This window comes from Crocuta crocuta, unplaced genomic scaffold (genome assembly GCF_008692635.1).
Source record: "Crocuta crocuta isolate KB4526 unplaced genomic scaffold, BGI_CrCroc_1.0 scaffold255, whole genome shotgun sequence".
Taxonomy (NCBI): domain Eukaryota; kingdom Metazoa; phylum Chordata; class Mammalia; order Carnivora; family Hyaenidae; genus Crocuta; species Crocuta crocuta.
In genome coordinates, this window is record NW_027530670.1 from 715,065 (window position 1) to 736,781 (window position 21,717).

General features: G+C 40.6%; 1 protein-coding gene across 1 annotated transcript in view; it reads right to left on the bottom strand.

Moving 5' to 3' along the window:
- Positions 1–926: 926 nt before the first annotated feature.
- Positions 927–21,717, bottom strand: part of SWAP70 (switching B cell complex subunit SWAP70) — a 74,310-nt gene continuing 53,519 nt past the window's right edge. The window contains exons 5-12 of the mRNA XM_077769131.1: positions 20,052–20,198; positions 18,572–18,680; positions 16,063–16,244; positions 10,170–10,277; positions 8,422–8,588; positions 3,443–3,641; positions 2,418–2,514; positions 927–2,105 (exon numbers count right to left, since the gene is read on the bottom strand). Coding sequence (XP_077625257.1) covers positions 1,999–2,105; positions 2,418–2,514; positions 3,443–3,641; positions 8,422–8,588; positions 10,170–10,277; positions 16,063–16,244; positions 18,572–18,680; positions 20,052–20,198 — 1,116 coding nt within the window. The 3' untranslated portion in view covers positions 927–1,998. The remainder of the gene's footprint in view (positions 2,106–2,417; positions 2,515–3,442; positions 3,642–8,421; positions 8,589–10,169; positions 10,278–16,062; positions 16,245–18,571; positions 18,681–20,051; positions 20,199–21,717) is intronic.

Here is a 21,717-nt window from a genome sequence, read left to right on the forward strand (position 1 = left end):
TCACAGAAAAACTTTAAAACCTATCCAAAGCAAAGGATCTGTGTTTAAAAATATTTAGTTTCTGAAGTACAGTGCCCCAAACTGGCTGTGCCAAAGCTCTTGCCCTCCTCCCTCGGCCAGTTCACAGAGCAAGGGGCCTCTCTCCCTGCCATTTCTACCAAAGAGGTCAACTCCTGGGACTCCATAAGGGGAAACCCTGACTCCTACTATTGTGTTCTGGACAACAGAACTTGCCTTTCCTGAGCAGGCTTTCTCAACCTTGATACTACAGACATCTCTGTCCAGATGACTCTTGGTTACAGGGGACTGTCCTGTGAATTATAGAATGTTCGATAGCATCTCTGGCCTCTACCCACTAGATGTCAGTAGCACTCCCAGTTGTAACAACTAAAAATGTGTCCAAATATTGTCACATGTCCCTGGTGGAGGAAAAGTCATCCCCTGTTGATAAAGATGTTTAGAAACACCAGCTAGTGTGTTCTCTCCCTCTAGAAGGAAAAGATCATGGGCCGCCTTAGTCCACCAAAGGTATTTTAATCTTGGCAACCATGTGATACCAAAACAAAAAAACCACACTGTTTACTCTGGTAAAACTGAAAAACTAAAAGGCAATAAAAAGAAAATTTGGGAAAGCAGAATTAACAGGATTCTGAGGTAACAGCAATAATGAGGGAGAAAACATCATTGTAAGTTCCCGTTTGTGAACGCACACATCTGCCACGGTTTCCCACATGAGTGACTCAAGCACCAAACACAAAGCCATAGCTAATGTCATCATGGCACTGGTTCGGGGGTCAAAGCTCTAAACTCAAGTGTTTCCAGGAAGCATTCCTAAACTCAAGTCCATCTCATTATGTGAAAATACACATACAACCGTACCCTACTGTTCTGTTAAATCAGACAGTTTAAAATGCATGCTGTTCTGGTTTTTTTTTTTCCCTTACCAAGTCCATTTTACTTAAAAAAAAAACAAAAAAAGACCCAAACATACAAAACATTTTTAATATATCTTAGAAAATTAGCAAAAAATTAAGAAAGTTCAGCATATTACATTGTACATTTAGGTAAAGAATATTTAGGTAAGAATGTCTGAGAATTATAAATATTTGTTCCCTCTCAACATAGGACATCATAAAAATACATTCTTAAAACTTTTTTCATGTATAATTCCTATAAATGGTCATATCCATACTAAAGAAAAGGCCTGATCATGAAAAGCTTTCACACACTCCTGAATTTTTCTGTACAGTAACTACAAAAGTAAAAGCAAAGGTTCTGGCAGCACATTGACCCTTAAAACCTTTTTAAACATTAGGAAGAATTCAGTTAGTATCAAATTATCATTCCAAATGGGATTTAATTTACTCAGTTCATCTCTGTGCTGATTCCTTAGCATCTATCTTAGCCAAAGCCTGTTTAATAAGGTGTTTGCCTCCTTTCGCTTAGTGCCACCAGAGCCAGAAGTAACTCAGCAGCACTGCATTCAGCAGAAACTTCTGCACAACTGCATCCATGGACTGCACCCTCCTAGCAGAGGCAAGATCCCCAAGTGGCCAGGGACCGCTCTGGTCAAAAGTATCCATGGCAACCCGCATGTCATGGCAAGCAGACTGGCGATGCACTCGGAGAGGGAAACATACCCAGAGATCTTGACCCCAAACCCCCACGCCCCTCGGCATCAGCAGCCAATGGCACCCACGGCACAATTTGCATGCTGCCTCGTCCCCACAAGGACCTAAGATTGCTAAAGGGAATTTTCAGAACCTGAAGTTTTCAAAGAAAGAGTAAATAAAAAGCTTCATAGTGTCGACTTTTTTTTTCCAGGTAAGCCCTTATTTTTCAGGAAGATAAATAAGAAGGCTTCCTTAGTATACTGGCCTGAAAGAAGGCACTGAAGGAAGAACGGTTAGAAGCAGCAAAGCCAGTTCCTTTGTCTTTAGCATCAAGCTTTCTAGCTACACCCGGAATCTGCACAACAGATGGGACTCCTGCCAGCTTTCACTCGGTGTTCTTCTTTTCTTTCCAGTTCTTCTCTCTCTCTTCCAGTTCTGCCTGGGTGAAAGCTGCAGGGCCCCAGTTAGTGATTAGGTGAGGGTTTTTTGAACCTAAGGAACACACACATTAAATATTCTTCAATTAGCATTACCATTTTTCCACACATAAAAGAGTAACTTTCTACTTGATTTCTTCTCTGAATATCTGCAAATGTCACACCAGCCAGAACGACTAGAAAATGTATGCAAGGGAATTAACTGAGCCTTCTTATCTAGTACAGAGCAAGTTATTCAAGAGAAATGGACCCTAAACAGTGTCGTTTCTGTATATTTGGGCTAAAGATTTTTAGCACAATTTAAACACACAAATAAAATAGAAGAATAAACTGGATAAATATCTGATTACTGCAAAGAGTGCGTTACCTGGCTCTATCAATCGAATTAATCCTTCATGCTGGGCCACTTTATCCTTCCAGCTCTTGGTCTTACTAGTTGCCATCTCCAGCTTCTTCTTAACTCCCTGCAACGAAAGTAGATGTTGGACTATGCAAACACATAGGCAGTTTAAGACCAAATAAAAATGCTTGGGCACTTTTGTGGATTATCCCATGAAATCCAGCCACTCGAAGAGGCAGGAACTATCAATCACCCCCATTTTACAGATGTGGAAACCAGAATGCAGAGAGCTTGAGTAACCTGCCCAAAGTCACCTAGGATGACACAGCTACACATGAATGTGTCAGATCCTTGTATATGCATTAAGGCTCACCAACCTCAGCCCCAAACCCAGCCTTCCCTGTCCTGCACAGGACACCAGGGTGACTCTCCTCACCAGCTGGCAACGACTGTCAGTAAAGGGCACTGAAGGGTCACCGAAAGAAGGGGCTCTGCTCCCAGGTCTCACTGTGCTCTTCTCAGCAGCTCCTGTGGCATGTGGGGCACCCACAGTGCTCATCGCCTTGTGGGCTGCTTCCCCCAGTGCCCAGAGGACGGCTTCCCAGTCACAGCTTTCCTGCTGTCCATGGGGCCAAGGCCATGCCTTCTCCAAGATCTATATCACAGCCCTGGCAGAAGGGGCGAAAAGCAGATGTGTTCCCTTCCTGGGTACTCTGCCTCAGTCTCAGAGCCAGGGGCTGCTTCCTGTACGTGCTGTTCCTGTACTCTTAGAGCCACCTTTACTGCTTGGTGGGTAATCCCCTGTTACAGTTCATTTGTTTATATTAAACTTGCCCCGTTCAAATTACTGTGTGCCTCTTGACTTCACCTGATAGACCTCACCACCTGTAAAAACTACTACTTACAGCTAAGCAAATACTGTGATTTCTAAATGTTTTTAAGTTTTTATTTTAACTCCAGTTAGTTTACAAGCAGTGTTATGTTAGTTTCAGGTGCTTAAATGTTTGCTTTTTAAATTTTAAATGCACGTTTGCAGGGATCAGGTGGATCACCTCATACTGCTCTAACGCTTGCTTTCGCTCCAGCTCGAGCTGCTCCAGCTGTTCCATGGCTTCCTGAAGGGCCCGTTCTTTCAGGACACGCTGATTCTCCAGCTCCTGCTTCTCCGCCTCAGTTGTCTGAATGGCCTGCTGCTGCTCCAAGTGCCACTTTTCTAGTTCAGCCCTCTTGGAAGACTCTTCCTCCAGCAACCTGCAACGTGGAAAGCTCAAGACCAAACCTGCCCGGGCTCCTGGGCCCGACCCAGCCGACAACAGAGCCACCGAGAGCAGCAGATGAGGCCTGACGTCATCCACTTCCTCATTTTGTAAAGAAGAAACCAGGGGCCACAGAGGCCCATAGTCACAAAGCTGGAAAGTTGCCCCATGTGTCCTGTCCTGCTCCTCTCTGTTTCACCTTTTTTTGAAAAAAATAAAATGACATTTATGAAAGGTTTAATGTGCCACAACTGGGCCAAGAGCCAAGTGTATTTTCCCAGTCAATCCTCACGGTAAACTTAAGTGCTATCAATATTCACATTTCAACAATCAAGAAAGTGAGGCACAAAGGTTAAATGACCTGCACCGGGTCATTTGCCTGACAGATGGTAGGGTCAAGTTTTGAAAATTACCTGGTTGCTATAACATTAAAACATTTCTCATCAAGTACAAACATATTACCAAGGGAAAAGCTAACAAACTAATGATGATAAAAGGGAAAAAGGAGCCAACAAAAGGCAGAATAAAACATATCACTTCCTGAACTACTACTCTAACGCTTGCTTTCGCATGTCAGACACTTGACTTCATTATTGTAACCCGCCATCAATTCTGCAGGGTATTGTTATCCCTCCAGATGAAGCAATAAAAATTCAGGATGTCACACACAGTGAATTTTAACCAAGGTTTGTGTGACTCTAAAATGTTATCTTTGAGTAACAGGCTACTTATCGAAGAATATCCAGCTACACAGGCATTTAAATAAAACTAACATACAGTCCAAACCTATACCCAAAGTATAGACAATGTACTTAGGTGCCAGCCCAGGAGAGGACACCTCTCTGGTGGCTTGGCCATCAGTATGCTCTTCTAAAACCAATGACAGAAGACATAAAATATCAGACTAGACAGCCCTTATCCCACCGCCCCCAGCCCCCACCACTGTAAGAATTCCCTCTACAACATCCTGCAACGTGGTTATCCTACTGTGCTCAGATACTCTGTGGGATGGGCCACTCACTGCTTCACGAATCGGGCGAGTTCACAGTGGGTTCACAATGAGTTCACAAACAGGCAACCTCAATCCTTAGAAAGTTCTTCCTCAACTAGGAAGAGCCTTCCCACCCACTATCCCTAGTCCTACACAGGACCATCCACTCCCCCTCAGATGTCTCCTGGAGTGTGATATCTACAACTGAACACAACACTGCAAATGTGGTCTGACCAGTGTTTCTTCACTCACTCAGTTAGTGTATACTATACACCTTCTGTGTGCTTTTCTGGACACAAGAGTGAACGAGACTGCAAAGGCCGGTTTCTTCATCCTAGGGGTGAGTGTATGAAGTGGGAATGGATGTCTGCAGGTGTTCAAGCTGCCCAGTTGGAATCTCCCACATGTGTCCAAGGATCTGCCACAGTAGGCATCTTGACCGGAAGTAGGGCTCACCTCCCACTACATAAGCCACAGGCCTGACCCCTGCCCTCCTGCCCTTTGGCAGCCAGAGCATAGTGGAAGCCCGAGCTGGGCTTGACTAAGCAGATGCTGTTCCCGAAACTCTCTGAAGCAACTCACGCAAAGCAGAGATAGTGGAAAATTTTATCTTGCTAGTGGCGGCAACATCCAGTGCTGCAAGGCAGCAGGAGCAATGGTGACATCAGTGGCATCCTCAGGGGACTCTTCCCTTGGCCTGGCTTGGGCTGCTCAGCCTCCGGTGGTCCATGCCTGTGTTCAGGCCTGGCCACCTGCCTTTCTTTGGAAATGGTCAACTACTCAAGAACCTTCCAATTAACTCTTTTATTGCTCTAGCAACTTCAAGTTCATTTCTGTGGTTTCCAAAGAAGATGCTGGAACAAAGACTTTAACCACTCTGTGCTTTAGTTTCCTCATTTATTTAAAAAAAAATATATATATAGAAATTACATCCACCATCAGAGGTTTATGGATGCATCAATTGTGATAATGCACATAACGTACCTAGAACAGTGCCAACCACATCTAGGTGCTAGATAAATATCAGCTCATGTTATTACAGCAGGACTGATACTTCATTTGCTCTGAATACTTCACATTCACTAACACTACCTAAGAGTGTTTGAGGTTTCTGGCAATAGTATCACAGGAAAGTAAAACCCTGATTCTTTTCAAATGAATTGTTATTAAGGCAAGTTCTCCCAGATTCAAGTCTCCTGTTGTTACTTTAAAACTACCTCCTGGGGCAACTGGGTGGCTCAGTTGGTTAAGCGTCCAACTTCGGCTCAGGTCATGATCTTGTGGTTCATGAGTTTGAGCCTCGTGTCGAGCTCTGTGCTGACAGCTCGGAGCCTAAAACCTGCTTAGAATTCTGTGTCTCCCTCTCTCTCTCTGCACCCCACCCCCCCTACACACACACTCTGCCACTCTCGCTCACTCTCTCAAAAATAAAATAAACATTAAAAAAGATTTTTTAAACTATCTCCTTAGTCTAAAACCATCAGTCAAGCCTGTCAACTGATCTTTTTGAATGTTTATTTTGACATCCTATACATTATACATCTTCATCTGCAAAAGAGACAAATGAACATAACACACACACTGATTACCAAATACCAGATATTACACTAAATACTGTGCATGTAGCACCTCCTCTAATCTTCACAACAACCCTCCAAGGTAGGCAAGTATCCATAATTCTATAGATAAGGAAGTGAAGTCTCAAAGTAGTGAGGTGACTTCAAAAATTACAGCTAGAAAGTACCAGAGCTAAGAATCAAACTCAGACCTCACTCCACAACTTGGTCCCTAATTGCTTTCAAATACATGAAAAAGTACTATCATATAGAAGAGTCATGACTGTTTCATGTGGCCCCCATTAGTAGAACTTGGATCCATTCAGTCATTCAAAAAATAAGTATTTAAACAACTTACTATAAGAAGTATCTCTGAGGAAACTTCAAACACTGACAGAAAAAGTACTACCTTCTATAAGAACAATGAGAAACTGCTTAAAGAAAGGGCAGGAAAGTTAACTAAAAAGCCCTCTACAAACACCCAACCTAAGATTATGACTCACTTCAGCAGTGCTGGACATAAATGTATTTCACTCGGCTCCATGAAGACTTCCCTTGACTTTCAACCCAGGAAGGCCTACCCAGAGGATTGGGAGCAAGGAGAAAAGCCCCCTCTGACAATCTGACAAAATGTCCCTCTGAATCAGGTCCAGCTTCTGTGACTTTAGGAAAGAGATAAATTCACCTCTCCTAAAAATGACCAAATGTTATTCATCTCAAGTTCCAAAAACTAAGAGGAAAAACAAATTCAGAATTCAGTAAAATTCACGAAATGGCCTTTGCACACCAAGTTCTCTAATTTCAACTTACTGGAGCAGAGTTGCATGTATTAGTTCTATTTGTATTCCAAAGTTGAAACGATTTTGCTATTTATTTAAATCAGACTGTACAAAATAATTAGCCCAAGCTTTTTAAATAACAATACTCATGTCTGGCTCCTATCCAAAGATATTTTGATTCAAGAAATCGAAGACACTGATTAAAAACTACTAATACTAGCCTCAATGACCCAAAACTGTATCTCATTCAAAACATCATTCATTCTATAAACTCAAAATAATACTTTAATAAGCTTCTAGAACAGGGGTGCCTGGGTGGCTCAGTTGGTTAGGTGTCTGACTCTTAATTTCTGCTCAGGTTGTGATCTCAGTTTGTGGGTTCAAGCCCCGCATCGGACTCTGCACTGACAGTACAGAGCTCGCTCTTTCTCTCTCCATCCCTCCCTCCCTCCCTCGTTTTCTCTCTCTCTCAAACAAAAAAAGACTTGCGGCGCCTGGGTGGCTCAGTGGGTTAAGCATTCAACTTCAACTCAGGCCATGATTTCACAGTTTGTGGGTTCAAGCCCCACTCAGAATGGAGATAAATTCTCAGACATCATGCTAGTGTTGTAGGGGCTGGGGAGAAACCCTCCATCCCCATCACATGAAAATTAGCAACCCAAAGTGACATCCCCTGAAAAGACATCTTTAAGAAAACAAATGATGAAGCAAGTTAGAAACTCGAAGAGGGAAGCTCAAATTTTCCCTTTGGGGTCTTTATTCTACTTTGTCCTCGCTGCTGCCACGAAGACCACAAATTGAGAGTTCTCACCTGAGATCATGGCTATCATAAACAGTAAACCTGACTTTTAAAGCTCTAAGAAAAAGAAGAATCTAGCTTTCAAGAACTTCTAAAACTGAGGTGCCTGGCTGGCTCAGGCAGTAGAGTGTGGGATTCTTGATCTCAGAGGTCATGAGCTCAAGCTCCATAGTGGGCACGGAGCTTACCAAAACAAAAACCTTATAAAACTAAGATTTCAAGTAATAATTATTTAAGGAATGTCACCAATCCTGAATGACCAAATGGAAACTGCTTAATTCCTCATTATCCTTCTAAAGTGCCGATAACTGGCCCGAAACAGGCCGCTGCCTCCACACAGCGGCCCTCTCTGGTCTGGAACACGTTGGGGAAGGTTCTCACCAGAGCTGCTCCTGGGTCCACGGACATTCTAGACATGGACATTCTCACCAACAGATCCACTGGATCGCTCTAAAACAGACAGAAGGCCTGTCGATCGTCCCAGAAGCAAGGGCCTTCCAGTGCCATAGACAGAATAAACAACTCGGCCAGCCCAGCCTCGGGGGCCTCTCCAATCTAGCAGAGACACTCCTCTCTTCACCAGAATGTCAGTCATTCCTAGAAATTCCTGAAAAGTACATAAGGACACAGTATACAAACTGATCTGGCACCTGGCCTGAAGTTTCCGCACAGTCTCTTCATCTTGCCGGGCCTGTCTCTCATCCTCGAGAGCCTCCTGCAGCTTTAGGTACATGTCTTCCAGCTCCCGCACTCGCTGCAAATACTGTTCCAGTTCAGAGGACTTCTGGGCAACCTGTTCTTCCATCTGCTGTCTGATCTGATGGTATAAAAGGGTCATGTTTAAACTCAGGTTGACTTCACCCTCAGGGAAACTCTCCCACTCCTAGTGCCACAGCCCACCTCGGCAGCTCAGCAGGGTGAGCAGGGCCCTGTCCTTCGCTCCTGGAACTGAAGACAGAGGAAGGAGGTACCACACCCATTACCAACACTAAGGCCATACCCCAAGTCAAAGACACAAAGTACAAGCCAAATGCTGTGCTCCAGTCCTGGCTCAGTTTCTAACCCTTCCACTCTACACTTAAAGATTCACAAGTCAAGAAAAAAATCATGTCCCTGAATAATCTCTCCTTAAATTCCTTTTTATTATAAAGCCACAACCTCTTTATCTACGATTTTCTCTAAAAGGAATGAACCTCTGCCCAGTCAGAAGAGCCCAAGGGTCACAATAAAGGGGAAAGGAAAGATGGACCTGCAGAGAGTCCTCGGTGCTTACCTGGCTGCCTTGAGGCCCCTCCAGTCCTGCCCTAGGGCACCTCCAGTCCTGGGGGGCCTCACGCAGCTACCATTAGTGCCCTAACAACTCAATGGTTCCTCCCTTCTGTATTAAAGTTTTCAATCTTTCCCTTAAAAATGGAAAGACAAGGACATCCAAATGTAATAGCACACACACACTAGTGTATGTGTCTGCGGTTTATAAAATATTCACTTGCTAACATCATCCTCATAAGAGTCATGAGAGATCACATGACAACGCCTCCAATTTAAAGAAAAGAAAACTAATGCTCAAAAGAAGGAACAGAGAGGAAACAAACCCAGATGTTCTGGCTGTGAGTGCAGCAACTCCTTGATATCACATCTGCCTGCTTGTGTACTTTCTCTCATAAAACAAACGTGTCTGTTTCAACTCTAAGCAACAAAAAGTTACTTTAAAAATGTCATGAACATCTATTCAATGGGCACTGGGCTCAGTACTCTCCCACACATTACAACTCTGTGTAGGAAGACCTGTGTTCTAGTAAACTAGCTAACCACCTAAAGCAAGCTGGCTCTTGGATGTCTTGGGGGATGGGAACCTCTAAGATGAATCAGAGCTGCCAAGAGCAGCAGACCAGAATTCCTATGTTGTCATGATTTCAGAACCCCCCACTTTGCTCATTACAGAAGAGAAAGATCATGGAACCCATGCTTACTTTTTTCCATAACTATTCATTTTCCAAGCCAGGCCTTTTTGAGAAGGAAAATGGGATGCTGTTAATAATTATATCAGGATGCCAAGGACTGTCCTAGGCAAACCAAGAGATACAGTCACCCTACCCATGGCAGTTATCACCCTATTCCATGAACTTCTATTCTGGGGTCCTAAAAGCAAGACTTATGTCTTTTACCTTTATATCCTTGGCATGGTACCTAGCACATAGAACATGCTCAATAAAACCATAATGAACAAACACACACACACAGAGCTTCCCCCAGTAGCCCACTATAAGTCTGTAGCATAGCCCAGCTGACACAATGGCCTCAGGCCAGCCTCCCAGGCCTTGGCCCCTTCCCATTCACCCAGACAAGCCACTGTGAGCCAATGCAACAGCGGTCCCAGTTTCCCAGCTGTAGGACTCACAAGCTTCTCTCGCTCCAGCTCTGTGCTGAACCTCGCCTGTAGTTCCACTTGAGTCTGAAGGCGTTTCTTTTCTTCTTCTGCTGCGCGAGATGCTGCTTCTTCCAGTTTCTATCCAATCAAAACCCACCCACAGATAAGCAGTAAATATCAGAATGGAGGTAGATTAGGAAAGAGAAATGGCCACACCTAAGCACTTGGGAAAAGCCAAACATTCTTAATGTTCAATCAAGCTAGAATAAAAACTTTTATTGCATTGGAATTCCACTCCAACAATTTTCCCAGTCAACATACAAAATCAATTAGGTAAATGAGTGACTTGTTAAGTCTGAACATTTTGCAAAGAAAATTTTGTAGAGTCATGGGGCTAAATTCACTTGTAAATGCATCTTGAGCTCCTTCTATACAGTTTTGTCATCTCACATGTTATTCCTTAAAACTTTTACCAGAACTTGACTTCCAGAGGGTGGCAGTGAGGAGCTCCATGGACCCATTCCCCAGGAAAACACTCATAACCGGTGAAAATAATTTCAAAAAACAAACAAAAACAACCATTTAAAGTCTCCAGAAAATAAACCAAAGGCATATAGCAAATGGAGAAGATTTATCAAAAAAAAAATAAGGCACGCCTAGAAGACCAGAAGCTACCGCCTCCACCTAGTGATGGGCCCAGAAAGCAGGGGTATCACACCCAGAGAAGCAGACCACTAGTTTCTGCCACCAGCTCCAGAGCATTGGCACAGAGATTTGCCCAGGAAGAGAAGCAAGATCTGGAGCACTCCCCAAAAGAAATGACATTATTTACAGCAAAGTGTGTGGAAGGTCAAACTTAAAGATGCTCTTGAAAACAATGGAGACTTTAAGGAATTAAGAGGAGTCTCAGAGCTCCAGGAGACCAACAAACTACAAACCACACATCAGGGAGAAGTTTAGCAGAGAGAACCAGATATAGACAGTAAAGAGCTCTCATGTAATAGGAACAAGTCTCAAAGACTACATATGGGCTTGAATTTAAATAATATCAGACTGTGGAAAAAGTCAGGCCCCAAGAAAATAATAGAGCTCTAACAGCTGGATAGGATACTGACAGAGGCATAAAGGTTAACAGAGAGATTAGAGAAAGAAACACACAAAGAGAACCCTAACATCATGGTCACCCCAGGGTACTTGTACATGCCTAAGGTTGTGCCTCTAAAGAAAAACACAGAGGCTTCAGAGTATAAAGAAACAAACCTCACTGAAACACCCTAGCCAAGTAAGGAGACAAATGAATAAGCAGCAAGCCCTAGGGGGAGAGGAGAAATCCATATCTGGAGTTGCTACAATATATTGTCTAAAATGTCCAGTTTCCCAAATGGAAAGATAGTTCATGCTCATGGGTTGGAAGAACAAATATTGTTTAAAATGTCCATCCACCGAAAACAATCTACAAATTTAATGTAATCCGTACAAAAATTCCAACAGCATTTTTTACAATACTACAAGCATTATTTATGCTAAAGTTTGTATGGGATCACAAAAGAAGTGGTTTCTTCTCTCAAAAAGAAGAAAACTGGACATATCTGGACTGGACAGAAAACTGGAGGTATCACAATCCCAGATTTCAGGATATACTACACAAAGATGTAGTAATCAAAACAGTATGGTATCGGCATTAGAAACAGACACACAGGGGTCGCCTGGGTGGCTCAGTCGGTTAAGCGTCCGGCCTCGGCTCAGGTCATGATCTCACGGTTTGTGGGTTCAAGCCCCACGTTGGACTCTGTGCTGACAGCCAACTCAGGGCCTGGAGCCTGTTTCAGATTCTGTATCTCCCTCTCTCTCTGACCCTCCCCTGCTCATGCTGTCTCTCTCTCAGAAATAAATAAAACATTTAAAAAATTTAAAAAAAAAAAAAAAAAACCAGACACACAGATCAACAGAACAGGACAGAAAGCCCAGAAATAAACCCACAATTATATGGTCAATTAATCTACAACAAAGGAGGCAAAAATATGCAAAGGGAAAAAGAAAGTCTCTTCAACAAATGGTGTTCAGAAAACTGGACAGCAACATGCAAAAGAATGAAATTGGACCACTTTCTTATACCATACAATTATAAACACAAAATGGATTAAAGACCTACATGTGAAGATCTGAAACCACAAAAATCCTAGAAGAGGGAACACAGACAGTAATTTCTTGGACATTGGCACACAGCAACATTTTCTAGGTATGTCTCTTGAAGCAAGGGAAACAAAAGCAAAATAAACTATTGATTGGGACTACATCAAAATAGAAAGCTTCTGCACAGCACAGAAAACAATCCACAAAACTAAATGAGAGCCTACTGAATGGGAGAAGATCGTTGCAAATGATGTAACTGAAAAGCAGCTAGTATCCAAAATCTATAAAGAACTGATACAACTCAACACCAAAAACAAAAAACAAAAACAAAGCATTAAAAATGGGCAGAAGACATGAAGAGACATTTCTCCAATGAAAACATACAGATGGCCAACAGACACAGGAAAAGATGCTCAACATCACTCATCAGAGAAATGAAATCAATACCAAAGTGAGACATCACCTCACACATGTCAGAATAGCTAAAAAACACATGAAACGACAAGTACTGGCAAGGATGTGGAGAAAAAGGAACCACTGTACACTGTTGCTGGGAATGCAAACTGGTGCAGCCAGGCTGGAAAAGAGTATGCAGCTTCATCAAAAACCTAAGCACAGAATTACCATGTGATCCAGTAATCACACTACTGGGTATTTACCCAAAGAATATAAAAACACAAAGTCAAAAATATAAATGCACCTGTTTATTGCAGCATTATTTACAATAGCAAGATATGGAAACAACCCAAATGTCCATCAATGGATGAATGGATAAAGAAATGGTATGTGTGTATATATGTGTACACACGTACGTATGTACATACGTACACACTCACACACACACACACACACACACACACACACAGGAATAGTACTCAACCATGAAAAAGAATGAAATCTTGCCATGTGCAATAATGTGGATAGATCTAGAGGATCTAGTACAATGGTAGGTAAAAAAGAGAAAGACTAATAACATATGATTTCAGTTATATGTGAAGTTTAAGAAAGAAAACAATGAAAATAAGAGGGGGGGAAAAAAAGACTCTTAAATACAGAGAACTGATGATTACCAGAGAGGAGGTGGGTGGAGGAATGGGTGAAATAGGTAGAAGGAATTAAGAGTACACTTATTGTGATGAGCACTAAACACTTGAAACTAATATGACACTGTATGTTAATTATACTGGAACTTAAAAAATTAATTTTTAAAGTACATATAAAAAATAATGAATAAAATGTCCAGTTTTCAAACAAATGAAATGTACAAAGAAAGAAATATGTGACTCACAGGGGAAAAAAGCAGGCAACAGACTACCTCTGAAGGAGTCCTGATGGTGGATTTAGCCAAGATTTCATAGAAGGTATATGTTCAAAGAACTCAAAGAAAGCATGCTTAAGGAAGTACTAGAAGGTATAACTACCCAAATAGAAATTATCAGTAAAAAGATAGAAGTTATAAAAATAATCAAATGGAAATCCTGGGATTGAAAAGCATGATAACTAAAATGAAAACTTCACTAGAAGTTCTCACCTTATATATTTGGGCTGCAAGAAGAATCAAAGATCAATTGATAGAAATGCAATTTGAAGAACAGAGAGAAAAAGGAATGAAGAAAAATGAACAGAGCCTCAGAGAAATGTGGAACCCCACTAAGCATACCAACATTCACATAATGAGAATTTCAGAAGAAGAAATAGAAAAAATGTTCAAAGAAATAATGGCTGAAAACTTTCCCAATTTGATGGAAAACATTAATCGACACATCCAAGAATTTAACAAATTCTAGGATAAACACAAAGAGATATACACCCACACACATCATAATAAAACTGTAGGAAAACAAAGACAAAAAGAAAATCCTGAAAGAAACAGGAAAAAAATGATTCATCACACACAATAAAACATCAATAAAATTGACAGATGACTTCTCGTCAGAAACACGTAACTGGTTCTGGGCAAAGTACTGTAAACAGAAGTGACATTTCTGAGCTGGAGTACTTAACTGCCAAACCCTTGAACACTTTTTCCTCTGGTACAGTGATTAGCAAGTTTTGAAATAGTAGCTGTTGCCTCAGCCTGGATTTCATAAGTGTATATACTCTGCTCCAGCAATCCCATTTCTGAGAATTTATTCTACAGACATACAGTAAAACCTTGGATTGCAAGTAAGTTGTTCTGTGGTGTTGCGCAGGACAAGCCAACATTTCCAATAAATTTATTGATAAATGAGCAATATCTTGCAATACAAGTAGTATGGGATGATGAACATCACACGATCACAAATGAGCCAATGGTTCTTGAAATTTGCTATGATATGCAAGTGCTGTGTATTACAAGCATGTTTCTGGAACAAATTATGCTCATAAACCAAGGTTTTACTGAATTATTAGAACATGTCTAAAATGATACAAATACAAAATAATTCTCTGTAGCATTGTCCATTTAATCAAAAGAGTAAAAACAACCCAAATGTTCATCAACAGGAAACTGGCATTGTTTTCTTAATTTCTCTTTCTGATAGTCCATTATTAGCGTATAGACATAACAAATTTTTGCATATTCGGTTTTTATCCTACAACTTTACTGAATCTGTTTATTAGTTCTAACAGTTTTTTGATGGCGTTGATAATTTTTTCTGTATATAACATCCTGTCATCTGCAAATAGTGACAATTTACTTCTTACTTTCCAATTTGGAGGTCTTTTCTTCTTTTTCTTATCTAATTGCTCTAGCTAGGCCTTCAAATAGTATGCTGAATAAAAGTAATGAGAGTAGGTGTCTTTCTCTTACTCCTGATCTTAGAGGAAAAGCTTATGATGTTAGGTATAGGCTTTGTATGCATTTATTGAGACACACTCTCTCCACACCTGTTTTGTTGAGAGTTTTAATCATAAATCAATGCTGAATTTTGTCAAATGCTTTCCTGCAACTACTGAGATAATCATATGATTTTTAGCCTTCATTTTTATAATATGGGGTATCACACTGATTAGCAAACAAGATTAAAAATGTGAAATGGGGGGGGGGTGCCTGGGTGGCTCAGTCAGTTAAGCATATGACCTCAGCTCAGGTCATGATATGGTTCGTGGGCTTGAGCCCCACACTGGGCTCTGTGTGCTGACAGCTCAGAGCCTGGAGCCTGCTTTAGATTCTGTGCCTCCCTCTCTCTCTGCCCCTTCACCACTCATGCTCTGTTTCTGTCTCAAAACTAAGTAGACATTTAAAAAAATTTTTTTTAAATTCTTTGTGAGTCTACTCAGTGGATGTTAGCACAAAGTGTGGCATTTCCATGGACTGCAAAGGGAAAACCTCACCAGAAATGTGGGAGCTTATACTGTTAGCTTCTCCCATACTCCAGGGCATAGGAGCTACACAGGAGGACACAAAAGGGTCTTTGATCCTTTTGAGCAGGTACTCACTGATGGAAGGTAGATAGGCTCACCCCAGAAGGGCCCCAAATAAGGACAGTGCCCATACACTGGGGGCCCACTACCACCCCAGAAGCATGATGTAACTGAGCAACAAGATTTTCCGATGAACATCAATTATTCTTGTTTTCTGGTCAAAGAAATGTCTTGCTGACCTGAGACCCTCATACTTTCAAGGCTGGAAAAAACCAAGATATCTCACTCAGCAACCTAGATACACTTCCTAAGAAAACAATTTACACAAAAATATCTCTAAAATTGCATGAACCTGGTCTTGGTAGAACCAAAGCTTATAAGTAAGGTAGCCGTGGCTCCTGCAGTGAAACGGAGCGCCCTCTCCCAGTCCAGTGTGCATTCCCACCTTCCTCACGGTCTCCAGCTCCTGCTGCTTATTTTCATTGGCAGCCTGGAGCTCTTTCATCTGTCGCTCCAGCTCCTCCTGTTCAGCCAGCAGCTTCTTCCGGAGTTCTTTCCGACGTTGGCGGGCTTCTTTATGTGGCGGGGGGCTGCCCAACTTCAACAGATGGATAGTAGAATGAATGGCTATAAAAGGTGTTAAGATAAAAAAATGGAATATACCGTTGATTCTTTATAAGCCTAACATGAACACAGCACACTGGGAAGAATACCAGAGAATCAGTGTAGATTCTGATTCTGCCACTGAGAAATGGTGTGACCTTGAGCAAGCCACATAACCTTCTGCAGAATCAGTTTCCTCATCTCTAAAATGAAAGAGATGATCTCTAGAGTCCCTTCCAGCTCCAAAATTCCATAACTGTACATCTGTGCTTACATATATACTTGATTCGGGAATATCACCCCGCTTGAAGAACTTAAAACACTTTCAACTCCCTTGTCTATATTTCTCAAAAGGCTAAATAAGAATAAGACATAGTTACAGTTGAGATTATTAGTTCCTGATATCTGATTTGCTACCTGCTGGGTTTAGTCTGTCCCTTACCTATGCCTTATGAAGCCATCTCCTTATACACTTCCTTCCTGAGATGGTAATTACAGCTATCAGCTACTGAATACTTGCTATAGGTAGAGCCTTTATATGCAATATTTAATTTTTATTTATTTCCCTGATTGTTTGAATTATTTAAATTTAACTTTTTGAACAGCTAATACTCTCACATTGTTCAAATTCAAAAACATGAAAAGACATACAGGAAAAGTCTCCCTCCTATTCCTATCCCCAAGTACTGGGTTCCCCTCTCCACTACCAACTAATGTTAACAGTTTCTTCTGCATCTTTCCAGAGATATTTTAAGAATATACAAGTAAGGATGTATATTACCTTCCACCTTCTTTTGACATAATACACCCTTCTGAGCCTTGGGTTTTTTTCACTTGATTTTTCTTGGAAAGATTTCCATTATCAGTACATCAAGCATTAAACATAAAGTACCTAACTGCATTGTGTTACTGTACCATAATTTATTCAACCATTTCACAGTTATTGGATATTTAGGCTGTTTGCAATCTATCACAAACATTTCTGCAATGATGTGTCTTTTTTTAAATGTGGAAGCATGGGGCACATGGGTGGCTCAGTCAGTTAAGCATCCAACTTCAGCTCAGGTCATAATCTCACAGTTCATGAGTTCGAGCCCTGTGTAGGGCTCTGTGCTGACAGCTCAGAGCCTGAGGCTTGCTTCGGATTCTGTGTCTCCCTCTCTCTCTGCCCCTCCTCCATCTGCATTCTCTCTCTCTCTCAAAAATAATATTAAAAAAAAATTTTTTTAATGTACAAGTATATCTTCATTATCAAATTATTAACCCTCACAAAAACCTTGAGAGGTAGGTACTATTATCCCTATTCTACAGAAGAGGAAAAACAACTACAAAATTTATAACTCAAGTGACCCAGGAAAGAGGACTTAAGCCTAGGTACACTTGCTGCAAACTCTTAAGCCACATCAAAATGACCGCAATTTTCAGAATAACAAAATTTTACTTATGTCTAAGAATATCGTATTCAGAATCTCTTTTCATGATTAAAAGAAAAATCTCATTGCGAGGCCTAGGGGGCTCAGTTGGTTAAGCGTCTTGGTTTCAGCTCAGGTTATGATCTCACAGTTTGTGAGTTCGAGCCCCATGTTGGGCTCCATGCTGACAGTGTGGAGCCTGCTTGGGATTCTGTCTCTCTCTGCCCATCTCCCACTTGCACGCTCTCCCTCTCAAAATAAATAAACTTTAAAAAAGTTATTAAGTCAAAAGTTTGTGTTCTTGAGATATTTGAAACTAGTGATTTCTTGTGAAAATAAATCTTGAAAATTACTGGAAATATTCAAAAGCGATTATATTATTCCTCTGCTTTCTATATTACTAAAAATTCAAGATGGTCACTTTAAAATTCTTCATAGTCCAGGGGCGCCTCGGTGGCTTAGTCAGTTAAGCGTCTGAATTTCACTTCGGTCATGATCTCGCGGTTTGTGGGTTCGAGCCCCGCGTCGGGCTCTGTGCTGACTGCCAGCTCAGAACCTGGAGCCTATTTCAGAGTCTGTATCTCCCTCTCTCTCTGACCCTCCCCTGCTCACGCTCTCTCTCTCTCTCTCCTAGAAATAAAAATATTTAAAAAATAATAATAAAATTCTTCATAGTCCTTAAGAGGGGAAATTCCATTATCTTAAAAGCAAAAAGAATCTAAAATGTCTAGTTTATAATTTTCCCACAAGTTCATTATACCAATGAAATTAATGAAAAATTTGGGACTTCCTTTCAATTTGTTTTTCTTTCAGTTACTATGCTGCATATAGAAATAACTACAATGAGGAAACAATGCCTCATGAGATTAAAAGGAAATTTAAAAATACAAAGTCAAAGCTCTCAAGTTATATCATGACAAATAATAAAAATTGCCTTACCCTGAATCCACTCCTGTTTTTTCTTCTTATCTGAGGCACTGATTTCAAAGGTTTTATCAAAACATTTTATGAGAAAAAGGCATTTCTTCCCATCTTTGTCAGGCAAGGACTAACAAGGAAAGCAAAATTAGTTATTTTTTATTTTATTTTTAAGCATTTAAATTAAGTTCAATCTTAATTATTTACACAAATCTTGCTGAAATTCAGTATCAATAAAAAATGTGTATAAGGGCATATTTCTAATTTACAAAATGCTGTCCTCTAGGCAAAGTTACCTATGGTAACAAATAACCCTGATAAGCATACTTCATCCAGACTGGGAGAACCACCAACACCTGACAGGACACCATGCTTTGGTGTTCCTAAGCACGACTCTTGTACGTGAGCACATCCCTATAGGAACCTTCCTTATAGGAAGGTGTATCCACGTATTGACTCCAATGGGCTATGAGACTTCTAAGCCAGGGAGATTACCACATCTGCCTGATGCAGATCCACTCTCTTTGCACCTGGGATATTACTGCTAACAAGCTGTAGCTCCTCTCCGACATCCTTATAAGTAGACTGGTGTGGCCTCTGATAACCTGGTGAGTATCCACGTTTAGTTTAATCTAAGAAGACTGCTTAGTGGGCAGTGCACACCCGGAGGCATTAATATATCTATACTATTTCATCCATCAAAATACACTGTCATCTCATTATTATGAGATGTTAGGTATTTCAAATACCTTCAACAAATACAGATATGGTGATAGTTCAGATATAAATTAAAAACTCGGGGCGCCTGGGTGGCTTAGTCGGTTAAGCGTCCGACTTTCGCTTAGGTCATGATCTCGCAGTTTGTGGGTTCGAGCCCCGCGTCAGGCTCTGTGCTGACTGCCAGCTCAGAGCCTGGAGCCTGTCCAGTCTGTGACTCCCTCTCTCTCTGACCCTCCCCTGTTCATGCTGTCTCTCTCTTCTCTCCTAGAAATAAATAAAATATTTAAAAATTAATTAATTAAAAACTCAAAATTTATGTTCTTGAAGACCACTTCTTTGCCGAATTAATAGCTAGGAATAAAGTGTACTGAAAGTCACCTGAAATCCTCAAAGGTAATGCTCCCATTTTTGTTAGTTTTATTTACTATACTCAAAATGGCCCAGATTTCCTGGTTTATTCATGATTTCAAACAAAGTCTTACTGAATAATTTTTTCGCTTTCTTTTTTATGACTCCATTTTATTCAATAAATGATTCCTTAAACGTACAAACAAATCTGATTTAATCCCTATACTTTTTTCATAAGACAGAAAATAAATTCACATTACAAAAAACTTTTGTCAGGTATCTCTGGTTTTTGGTTCAGAAACTAGGGCAACTGTATGCCTATGTTATTTTAAAAATGTAAATTTTAAGATTCTTTTAAGACTAAAGCCTAGAAGGAATATAAAATACTTGGGCAGCAGGGGGCAGCATCAGAAAGAGATAACAGTAGACTCACCTCCACACAGCAGTTTTCATCCAAGAGAATGTCTCCTTTCTTATCTTTCAGATCCTCACTCACGTAATAAGAAATTATGTTGGGTTTTAGTACAAACCAGCGTTCAGTCCAGTTTTTCCGTCTATGGCCTTTTTTCATCATGTAACCCTATAAAAGATTAAATCTTATATAATCTTATATAAATACCTGTTCTTTTAAGAGCTGATAACTTTCTGAATACATGAGTATCAGTGGTCCTTGACCTCTGTGGATCATGAACCCACTGAGGATCTATGAAGGCCAGAGGCACTGTACCCGAATCCTCATGTTAATAGATGCACACAAAAGTTTACACATAATTCTGGACATGCAGAGACAACCCCTCTAACTCCACCCCATGCTACATACAGAGAGTAGCCTTAGAACTCCTGGTACTAAAAACATTGTAATTTTTTAGAATTCCTTATCTTTTTTATGGATACCTATTGAAATATTTATAGATAAAATGAAATGGCTGGGATTTGTTTCAAGATACAGGAAAGGCAACAGTAGGAAGGGTAGTTGGTGTTGGTGGTTACTGGGGCTGGATGAATGGTATGTGGGAGTTCATTATACTATTCTGTCTATTCTGATTAAAACACACACACACACACACACACACACACACACCCCTAACAGTGATTCTCAGCAAACTAAAATCTCAATGAATGAAAATGTGAAACTTGGCCAAATATATGTTTCAACCAATCACCTTCTGGCACCAACCTACCCTTCATACCTGACCTCTCACTATTCTGGAGGATGAACTCTTCTCCAGATGAGCAGAAAAGGAACTGGACCAGTAGTTAGGACTCACTTAGTATCTACATTCACACTTCTATACTTCCTTCCCACAAATCAGTCACAAAGGTGTATAATTCATTTTTGCTTCAGCAAAATTACAATTATAGGCCAAAGCCCTTCAGGGTTGTGTGAGAATAGCTGAATGTTAAATATTAAATGTACAAGTGCTGATGCCCTATAGTAGACTATACATAATCATTATATAATATTAGCTTGACTTTATCATTTGGTTATTACACCAAGTTCTTTTTTTTTTTTTAATGTTTATTTATTACTGAGAGAGACAGAGACAGAGCATGAGCAGGGGAGGGGCAGAGAGACAGGGAGACAGAATCTGAAGCAGGTTCCAAGCTCATAGCACAGAGCTGGATGTGGTGCTCAACCTCCTAGACATTGAGATCATGACCTGAGCTGAAGTCAGATGCTTAAACTGACTGAGCCACCCAGGTGCCCCTATTATACCAAGTTCTAATCATACTATTTGTTCAGCTTCCTCATCCTAGGACATTTAAGCAAAAGCTATCTCATACTGAAATTCATCTGTAGTCCAATTATCCTGACATACGGTGGGCCTAGAAGTCCTCTTTGGACAAAGACCATGTCTCACATTCTTTGTAGCACCAAAAACCTATACAAATGAAACCTCAATTAATGTTTATTGATGGGCTAAATTAGAGGAAAAGAGCAAAGATAACTTCATCTACTGAGCAAATAAAGGACCAAAGTAAGGAGATCCCAAATTGGAATTATTGTTCAGTATAAAATGTAAAAAACATGAAAGAGCCACTAAATATATATATATATATATATATATATATATTCTATTTATTTAACAAGCATTAAG